Consider the following 11,116-nt stretch of genomic DNA (forward strand, 5'->3'; position numbering starts at 1 on the left):
CTCCCTCTTCTCCTCTTTCAGTCCAAAAAATGCATCCTCCTCTTTCTCTTCGTCCACTGTAACATCCTCCTCCTCTTTCACTCTGAACGAGTCTTCCTCTTCTTTCACTGAAACGTCATTCTCTTCTTCTTTCACTGTAACAGCCTCACCCTTCACTTGTTTTTTTTATTGAAACAGCCTCCTCTTCCTCCTCCTCTTTAACGAGAGTTACTTTCTCCGTCCAGCAGACCTCCTCTTCTTTATCAGGAGAAGAGTAGCTTAGTGAACTCATGGTCGGGGATGTTAGCTAGTTAGCATTAGCGACTTTCCTAGTTCTAAGCTAACTTAGCAAACCAGCTAGCTGACAAACAACGTAAATATATAATCAAATGGGCCAACAAGTACATACGACAGACGTGTGTTTTATACACAGCGACTAATATACACCAAAACAGTGTAAAGAGCGTGAATGTTGTAGCTATGTTTGCTAGAAAGCTACCGAGGTGTCTGACTCGCTGTTGTTGTTGAAGGAGCGTCCACTAGATTATACGTCACACTGGCAGCGTCGCCTGAACCTAAAAGACGCACATCGCAATCTGCTGACTGGAGTGGGCAACGCAGTTGAGGAACCAAAAGTTTATATTTCATTTATTTCATAAAAGTTTATTATTATATTAAGTTGTTCAAAGAGAAGCATGTGTTGATTGATTCGTGTTTAATGAGGGAGACTTTAAAACACTCACTACATATTTGCATTGAACCATACACATCTGACATGGATCATTTTGACCCCAGAGACATATCTTTTATCATAGCCAAAATATGGTTTGTTCAATTCTTCCAATTTTTCATTACTTTGTCAATCAACTTGTTATTAATATATCTAAATCATGGTTTAGTGTTTCTGTATCAATATGGACTTTTAACAAATTCAAATCCTATGGAGTCATTTTGACCCCAGCCAAAAGCACCTTTGTTAAATAGGATGTGTTTGAAAAAAAAAATCAAAACAACATTTTATTGGTCACGTCCACATGTTTAGCAGATGTTATTGCGGGTGTTGTGAAATGCTTGTGGTTTTAGCTCCGACAGTGCAGTAGTATCTAACAAGTAATATCTAACAATTTCACAACATATACCCAATACACACAAATCTAAGTATTCAAATCTAGGTTTCTCTGTAGACATGATCCATCCCACCAGAGGGTGGAGGGGCTCCTGTATCAGTAGTTTTGACCAGATAGACACCTGCAGACACACAGTATAGTGCCTATGCTATAAGGTAGGGTATTAGTATTAGCTATTGGGTGTAGGCTATTAGTATTAGTATTAGCTATAGGATGTATGCTATTAGGTATTAGTATTAGCTATAGGGTGTAGGCTATTAGGTGTTAGTATTAGCTATAGGGTGTAGGCTATTAGGTATTAGTATTAGCTATAGGGTGTGTGGTATTAGCTATAGGGTGTAGGGTATTAGGTATTAATATTAGCTATATGATAGTGCATTCATAATGTATTCAGACCCCTTCACTTTTTCCACATTTTGTTACATTACAGCCTTATCCTAAAATGGAAGATTTTGTTTACCCCTCATCAATCTACACACAATACCCCATAATGTCACCACAATACCCCATAATGACATCACAATAGCCCATAATGACAAACCCAAAAGTTTTTTCGTTTTTTTAAACATTTTTTTACATTGATTAACTTAAGTATTCAGACCCTTTACTATGAGATCAGATGCATCCTGATTCCATTGATCATCCTTGAGATGTTTCTACAACTGCCAAAGGTGTTTCAACAAAGTACTTTGTAAAGGGTCTGAATACTTAAGTAAATGTGATTTTTAGTATAGACCTAGTCTGTTCATTATATACATCTACATGATGTATTGTTACACCATGTTGGAGCAGTATAGACCTAGTCTGTTCATTATATACATCTACATGATGTATTGTTACACCATGTAGGAGCAGTATAGACCTAGTCTGTTCATTATATACATCTACATGATGTATTGTTACACCATGTAGGAGCAGTATAGACCTAGTCTGTTCATTATATACATCTACATGATGTATTGTTACACCATGTAGGAGCAGTATAGACCTAGTCTGTTCATTATATACATCTACATGATGTATTGTTACACATGTAGGAGCAGTATAGACCTTCTGGTCATTATATACATCTACATGATGTATTGTTACACCATGTAGGAGCTCTTATCCAGATTAGTTACACCTAGTCTGTGCTTATATACATCTACATGATGTTATAGACCTAGTCTGTCATTATATACATCTACATGATGTATTGTTACACCATGTAGGAGCAGTATAGACCTAGTCTGGTCATTATATACATCTACATGATGTATTGTTACACCATGTAGGAGCAGTATAGACCTAGTCTGGTCATTATATACATCTACATGATGTATTGTTACACCATGTAGGAGCAGTATAGACCTAGTCTGGTCATTATATACATCTACATGATGTATTGTTACACCATATAGTCAGTTACACCATGTAGGAGCAGTTTTGACCTAGTCTGGTCATTATATACATCTACAGTGATAGGGATTATACATCTACATGATGTATTGTTACACCATGTAGGAGCAGTATAGACCTAGTCTGTTCATTATATACATCTACATGATGTATTGTTACACCATGTAGGAGCAGTATAGACCTAGTCTGGTCATTATATACATCTACATGATGTATTGTTACACCATGTAGGAGCAGTATAGACCTAGTCTGTTCATTATATACATCTACATGATGTATTGTTACACCATGTAGGAGCAGTATAGACCTAGTCTGTCATTATATACATCTACATGATGTATTGTTACACCATGTAGGAGCAGTATAGACCGACAGTAGCTAGCTACTTATTTAGATTTAGTTTGATTTAATGAAACTGCCTTTAATGTGCTGTAGTAAACATGTTTTATTTGCACTAATCAACCAACACATTCAGTTCTTTGTATGTCTCAATATAATAGTATTATTTAATTAAATCCATGTAAATCCTTTGTCTCAAAATAAAATATGATCCTCAACTGCGTTTCCCCTCCAGTCAGCAGGCGGCGATGTGCGTCTTTCAGGCGACGCTGCCAGCGTGACGTATAATCTAGTGGACGGTTCTTCAGAAACAGCTCGTCAACCACCTCGGTAGCTTGCTAGCCAACATAGCCGAAAGATTCAAGATATTTAGACGATTTCGGTGTATATTAGCTACTGTGTTTTAGACACACTTCTGTGTCTAAACTTGTTAACCTGTTTAATTTAATATTACGTTATTTTGTATTAGTCAGCTTTAGTAGCTGGCTGGTTAAGTTAGCAGGAGCCTAGTCGCTAATGATAGCTAGCTAGCTAACATCCCCGACCATGAGCTCCCTAAACTACTCTCCTCCTGTTAAAGAAGATGAGGTCTGCTGGACGGAGAAAGAGGGTCTGTGGCTGAACATTGTTGTGAAAGAGGAGAAGGAAGAGGAGGATGTTACAGTAAAACAAGTAGAAGGTGATGCTGTTACAGTGAAAGAAGAGAAAGACGTTTCAGTGAAAGAAGAGGAAGACGTTTCAGTGAAAGAAGAGGAAGACGTTTCAGTGAAAGAAGAGAAAGACGTTTCAGTGAAAGAAGAGGAAGACGTTTCAGTGAAAGAAGAGGTTTCAGTGAAAAAGAGGAAGATCGTTCAGAGTGAAAGAGGAGGAAATGTTTTTTTAACATTGGAGTGAAAGAGGAGGAATGACACTTCAGAGTCAAGGAGGAGGATGATTACTGATATGTCGAGAATCAGAACGAGAGAGGAAACTACCCCTTGTTCAGTTCCGAGGAAAAAGTGACTTAACATCTGTTTAACACCAGTAAGTACCGTCTCTGCAGTCGTTGAACCAATATGCAGTAAAAGGGTTCTACACTTTAATGTTGTTCTGTAGGAATGGCTGAAGCTTCACTGTAACGTGTAGAACATCAAGAGTGGACCATCAACAAAACGTTAACAATTGATCAAATGCATCCAATGACAATGTCTGAAATACTGTACTCCCCAATATCTCCTATTAGATTAGCCCAGAAGGGGCTATCAGCAGTTGTTACATCCATTTTGGGACTTATACATTAATGATATGTACCCATTGTTTCTTGAAGAAATCACTTATAAATGCCTCATGAGCTTAGGTCAACTGTCGTACCCCATCAGAACCCAAAATATAATATTTTTTTTCACGACAATGTTCATTAGTAAATGTAAACAAACACTGTATATCCTCAAAACATGATTCATTCATTTGAGTCTCAAACATTTCTGAAACATTTAACATTGTAACAATTCCATTTAAAAATGGAGGCATTTGAAACATTCTTTAACATTACAAAAAAATCTAATTTAGAATAAGTAACGTAACAAAATGTGTAAAAAGGGAAGTGGTCTGAACTTAATGAATGCACTAGGGTCCCAACTAAAACAAATCTTGGGTCAACCAAGAAGCATCTTTCCTTTCTACCAACCGATTTGGAGAAATGTTATAAACGTGTATTTTTCCATATATAGACACATTCTTTCACCCTGTTATGTGGTTTTTGGCTCATTTTGGCCGGGTGACCAGCTCTAGGAGGGGTATTCCATTTAAAAATTATGGAGGCCACTGTGTTCTTGGGGACCTTCAATGCTGCAGAATTTTTTGGTACCCTTCCAAAGATTTGTGCCTCAACATAATCCTGTCTTGGAACTCTACTGACAATTTCTTTGACCTCATTGCTTGATTTTTTCTCTGACATACACTGTCAGCTCTGGGACCTTCTATAGACAGGTGTGTTTTTCCCAATATAGACACACCCCTCTGTGTTGAATCAAATCACAGTATGTGTTGAATCAAATCAACTGTATGTGTTTAATCAAATCATCTGATGTGTTTAATCGAATCATCTGTCTGTCCCCAGGCACTCTCCTTTGTTGACTTCTGTAATTGAAAAAGCCCTGGTTTCATGCATCTCATCAGAAGCCTCCTCCCTAATTTGTTTATACTCAATAAGGTGCACCAGAAAGCACATTCTCTGTCCTTAATGTCTAAAGCATCCTCTGAATCCTGGCTTAAGAAGGCAAGTCAAACATTTCTGAAATGTCCATCCTCAACCAGCAACATTTTCTCGTCAAGATAGAACTGTCACCAGAGAAGTCTGAGGAAATGCTCCTATAGTTTCTGGTAATAGACTACACCAGCAGTCGTTATGTCCTGTAGTTTCTGGTAGGTCCATGCCCAAACAGTTATGCTCCTATAGTTTCTGGTAATAGACTACACCAGCAGTCGTTATGCTCCTGTAGTTTCTGGTAATAGACTACACTCAGCAGTCATTATGCTCCTATAGTTTCTGGTAATAGACTACACCAGCAGTCTTATGCTTCTATAGTTTCTGTTAATTAAGTGACCTGGGATATTCTCCTATAGTTTCTGGTCCATACTATCCAAGTCTTATGCCCTAAATTTCTGGTAAATTATCAAGAACCAGCAGTACAATGGCTAAATCTGTAAACATGGGCTACCCTCTTTGATTAATATACATTCTATCCTATATGAAAATTATAGATATCAAAAGTATTTTAACTTTTCTTTTAAAACAAAGTTTGCTAAAACCAATGTTTTTTTAAAGTCATCTTGCAATTCAAGATGGCGAAAATATCCTGATACTGTTGTAAATGTTAAATCGTTTTTAGCTTTATCATTTTTTGTATAAACTTGCAAAATATTCCAATCTCTTTTCCATGTTTAAATTAAATAGCAAGCTTTTGGCATTGTCACCCAATATTCTAGATCTGCTTATTTTTTTATAGCTAGAACCTCCATCAGAGCTCCATCAGACAGCTAACCAGCTGATTAGCTACTAGCTATTTGGTCAAGGATAGTCACTATAGATGACATTTCCACTGGATCAGGGCATTTTGCATGTTTCCCTTTTATGCGAGTGGTTATCAAAAGGGTGAGCTGGATCAACTGTTTTACTCCACTACATCAGGAACTATTCTCATTTGCTTTGACCATTGGATTAACTTAGCTTAGCTTGCTGCCACCAAGTGGCCCAGCCTCGAAGCTTAGCCTTGAGCCAGGCTCATCTCCCAGCCTGCTCAGTGGACCCTATGATCAATCGGCTACACAGCTGATGCCTCCCAGACTCTTCACTAAGACGACTTTAAGCCACTACATCACCGGTTCCTGCCGTAGCTCTGGATCTTTGCACCAGTGTGGCTATAGTGGCTAACGCCCTTGTTCCGAAGCTAGCACCAGTTAGCCTCGAGCCAGGTGCATCTCCCGGCTAGCAAACAAAATTGCTCCAGCTACAGTACCTCTTTTACAATTGGCCTGGGCCCTTTGTCAACACGGAGCCCCGTCATATGATCAACTCACCTTAAATGGGGATCTGCTGTCTGACAGTTTTTTTGTCCTGAAATGCCCTCAACTATGTATCATTTAGCAGGCTCCTTATGTTACGCTGGGAAAACAGTTTTAATGGGCCTTGATCCAATCTTGTAATCCAAGATGGCCCTAGCCTTTGCAGGACGTGTTTGTTGTAAATGGTATGTTTGTTTAGCCTCGAGCCAGGCGCATCTCCCGGCAGGCGTAGTAATGACTACCTAACGGCTTCCCTGGTTCATATATTCCTGTTCACTGGACCCTATGATCATTTGTCTACATAGCTGATACCTGCTGGATTGTTCATTAATCACGGGTCTCCATTTTGTTTTTTGTTTATCTGTCGGCCACAGTCTCAAACTCGGGCCCTGTGTGTAGTTAACTGACCCTCTCTACCCATTCATTGCCATTTTACCTGTTGTCTTAGATGATTAACTGTTGTATTATCCGTTGTTGTCTTAGCTAGCTCTCCCAATCAACACCTGTGATTGCTTTATGTCTTTATGTTAGGTACAACCCTAAATCCGTAAACATGGGCACCCTCATAGATATTATCCTGACCAACTTGCCCTCCAAATACACCTCTGCTGTTTTCAATCAGGATCTCAGCGATCATTGCCTGCATCCGTTATGGGTCCGCGGTCAAACGACCACCCCTCATCACTGTCAAACGCTCCCTAAAACACTTCTGCAAGCATGCCTTTCTAATCGACCAGGCCTGGGTATCCTGGAAGGATTTTGACCTCATCCCGTCAGTAGAGGATGCCTCGTTGTTCTTTAAAAATAATTTCCTCACCACCTTAAGTAAGCATGCCCCTTTCAAAAATTGTAGAACTAAGAACAGATATAGACCTTGGTTCACTCCAGACCTGACTGCCCTCGACCAGCACAAAAACATCCTGTAGCGTACTGCACTAGCATCGAATAGTCCCCGCGATATGCAACTTTTCAGAGAAGTCAGGAACCAATACACACAATCAGTTAGGAAAGCAACGGCTAGCTTTTTCAAACATACATTTTTATCCTGTAGCTCTAATTCCAAAATGTTTTGGGACACTGTAAAATCCATGGAGAATAAGAGCACCTCATCCCAGCTGCCCACTGCACTGAGGCTAGGAAACACTGTCACCACCGATAAATCCACGATAATCGAGAATTTCAACAAGCATTTCTCTACGGCTGGCCATGCTTTCCTCCTGGCTACCACAGCCAACAGCTCCACACACCCCGCAGCTACTTGCCCAAGCGTCCCCAGCTTCTCCTTCAGGTCATCTCTCAGTCTTTGCTTGGTAAAGCTCTGCCTTAACTCAGCTCACTGGTCACCATAGCAACACCCACCCGTAGCACGCGCTCCAGCAGGTTTATCTCACTGGTCATCCCCAAAGCCAACACCTCCTTTGGCCGCCTTTCCTTCCAGTTCTCTGCTGCCAATGACTGGAACGAATAGCAAAAATCGTTGAAGTTGGATACTTATTTCTCCCTCACTAACTTTAAGCATCAGCTATCTGAGCAGCTTACCGATCGCTGCAGCTGTACACAGCCCACTAGAGCCCATCTGTAAATAGCCCATGCAACTGCCTACCTCATCCCCATGTTTTATTGAATTTTTTTCTTTTGCACACCAGTATTTCTACTTGCACATCATCATCTGCACATCTATCTCTCCAGTGTCAATTTGCTAAATTGTAATTACATCGCTACTATGGCCTATTTATTGCCTTTCCACCCTACACCATTTGCAGACACTATATAGATATTTCTATTCTATTGACTGTTCCTTTGTTAATCCCACGTGTAACTCTGTTGTTTTTTGTCTCACTGCTTTGCTTTATCTTGGCCAGGTCGCAGTTGTAAATTAGAACTTGATCTCAACTGGCCTACCTGGTTAAACTATCATTATTACATCATGGCCACCTGGTTAAATAAAGGTTAAATAAATAACATTAAGAAAATAACTTTATTGACAACACCCAAATGGATACTGTCATTAATGTGGTTCTTCAATAATTAAACATCATTCTTAATACTGTAGCTGTTTAGTTAGTCACATGTTCATCTATCATCAGCTGATCCAGGAAATACTTTTCTGAATGACAGTCACATGACAAACATCAAGACATACAACAACAACCAAAGTGCTTCTTCATTCATTACTCTGGTAAAGACAGTTATGCTCCACGTTGGATCCAACATCCCTACCGTGGTCATAATGTGTAGAGAACTGTTCCTTGTTGGATAGGCTATTGTACAACACACAGAGCTATTTTCCTTCATTTGTTGTTAGGTTAAGTTATGGGCCAATTTGGCAAACCGTGTACAAACCCTCAGACAAAGAGCATTTTACTGGTTGAAGTGTTTTTTAAGTTTGAAGCGGTTGATTTGCGATGACGACACAAACATTATATTAAGCAGGACATTCAAATGAGCCTTAAATGTATAATCCAAAGTAGTGTGAAATGCTCTCATAAGCAACCTGGAAATGGAGGTTACTCCCCTGAGTTTTCCCCCATTCACATTCAGAATACGGAAAAACTAAAATCTTTGCCCACCATTTTTGCTCCAGGCAGATATACTACATCCATAACTATCGGTTTCCTCATTAGCAGGGAGGAGTATCTGCAATCAAATTGCATGTGCATCGCCCTCGTGCTGCAAGTTTAGCAAACACAGATAGGGGCCTTGGAGACCAAAAGTCGTCTGGCACATTGCTTAGAGTTTCAACAACTTTAATAACTTATTTCTAGCCTACAATCATCGATTTTACTACTAATGTGAATACAAGACAAAATATGACTATTCTTGCTCATTTTAAGACACTTGTCAAATAGTTTTTACATTCATTACAGACGTCAATTGTTGTACAACATCATGTTGGCATCACCTTTTACAGTGGACTTCTGCTGTTGTGGGCCTTTAATCATCTGTCTGACTTTGTTGTTCACACAGGAGAGATCCGGGACTATCGTGGATCCTCTGGGGAGCCTCAACAACCTCATGATGCTGACAAGGCAGAGAAGAGTCTCTCTAGATCAGAACACCTCAAAAAACGCCTGCAGAGATCCACAGGGAAGAGAACTCACTGCTGCTCTGACTGTGGGAAGAGTTTCACCTCATCAGGCATTAAAATTCATCAGAGAATCCACACAGGAGAGAAACCTTATAGCTGTAATCAATGTGGGAAGAGTTTTGTTCAATCTGGCTCTCTGACTTTACACCAGAGAACACACACAGGAGAGAAACCTTATAGCTGTGATCAATGCGGGAAGAATTTTGTTCAATCTGGCCAGCTGACTTTACACCAGAGAACACACACAGGAGATAAACCTTATAGCTGTGCTCAATGTGGGAAGAGTTTTACTGCATCTAGCTATCTGACTTCACACCAGAGAACACACACAGGAGAGAAACCTTTTAGCTGTGCTCAATGTGGGAAGAGTTTTACTGCATCTAGCTCTCTGACTTCACACCAGAGAACACACACAGGAGAGAAACCTTATAGCTGTGCTCAATGTGGGAAGAGTTTTACTACATCTAGCTATCTGACTCCACACCTGAGAACACACACAGGAGAGAAACCTTATAGCTGTGTTCGATGTGGGAAGAATTTTTCTACATCTTGCTATCTGACTTCACACCAGAGAACACACACAGGAGAGAAACCTTATAGCTGTGATCAATGTGGGAAGAGTTTTGTTCAATCTGGCCAGCTGACCCGACACCAGAGAGCACACACAGGAGAGAAACCTTATAGCTGTAATGAATGTGGGAAGAGTTTTACTAGATCTGGCTATCTGACTTCACACCAGAGAACACACACAGGAGAGAAACCTTATAGCTGTAATCAATGTGGGAAGAGTTTTACTAGATCTGGCTATCTGACTTCACACCATAGAACACACACAGGAGAGAAACCTTATAGCTGTGACCAGACTTAATCTGGTAAAATCTCAGAAACTGAAATGGAAGAGTACTATTTCATGATTTAAAAACACTTACAGTTAATGGAATTGCTTCATGAGTTTTATCTAATGAATCCTCTAACAATGTGGTATGTTTTACACATTACATCCCAGGAATATTTTAATAGTCTCAATGTGGGAGAAGCCTTAACGTTTGCCCCCTCATCAATTGCTTATTAAGCTCAGGGAAAAATGTCAATCTCTGAAATGGAAGAGTACTATTTATGTGATTTAACAAAAAAAATGTTGTGTACACTTACCACGTTTAATAATACTTGAATCAAAATGTAGCTAGCTGTTTTCTACTAATTGTCCTCTAACTTTAAAGGGATGAACACATTACTCCCAGATTCTGAGCTGTTAATTGTGAAGGGACACCCAATCACTGCCTTTATGATACAGCCTGGATTTGAACCAATCCAATAGTGATCAGCGAGATGACTTTGAATAAAATGTCAACTGTTTTCTAGGTAATCTACAGCAGATTTATGGAGAATTATAAAATTGAGTGGATAGAAATGTATAAAATTGACATTACTCATAAGATTCCACGTTTTAATCAATTGATAATGTCATGTTTTTATAGTTTTTGAAAATCCATGACTAGAATGTGTATATCAAATTGCACAAATCATAAATTTTCTTGAAATGTATTTAATCCAAAACTTACAATTTATTTTTATCAGCCCTTTTTGTTTAGTTTATTATACATCATTCGCAACCTAAGGGGACATAAATGTTATTTTCCAA

The 11,116-nt window shown here is 39.3% G+C and overlaps 1 protein-coding gene across 1 annotated transcript; it reads left to right on the forward strand.

Moving 5' to 3' along the window:
• Positions 1 to 3,389: 3,389 nt before the first annotated feature.
• LOC123992335 (zinc finger protein 180-like) lies at positions 3,390 to 10,357 on the forward strand. Its single transcript, XM_046293489.1, has 2 exons — positions 3,390 to 3,506; positions 9,254 to 10,357. Exons 1-2 carry the CDS (start codon positions 3,390 to 3,392, stop codon positions 10,340 to 10,342), a joined length of 1,206 nt encoding a protein of 401 aa, XP_046149445.1. The 3' UTR covers positions 10,343 to 10,357.
• The last annotated feature ends 759 nt before the right edge of the window (positions 10,358 to 11,116 follow it).

This window comes from Oncorhynchus gorbuscha, linkage group LG13 (genome assembly GCF_021184085.1).
Source record: "Oncorhynchus gorbuscha isolate QuinsamMale2020 ecotype Even-year linkage group LG13, OgorEven_v1.0, whole genome shotgun sequence".
Lineage (NCBI taxonomy): Eukaryota > Metazoa > Chordata > Actinopteri > Salmoniformes > Salmonidae > Oncorhynchus > Oncorhynchus gorbuscha.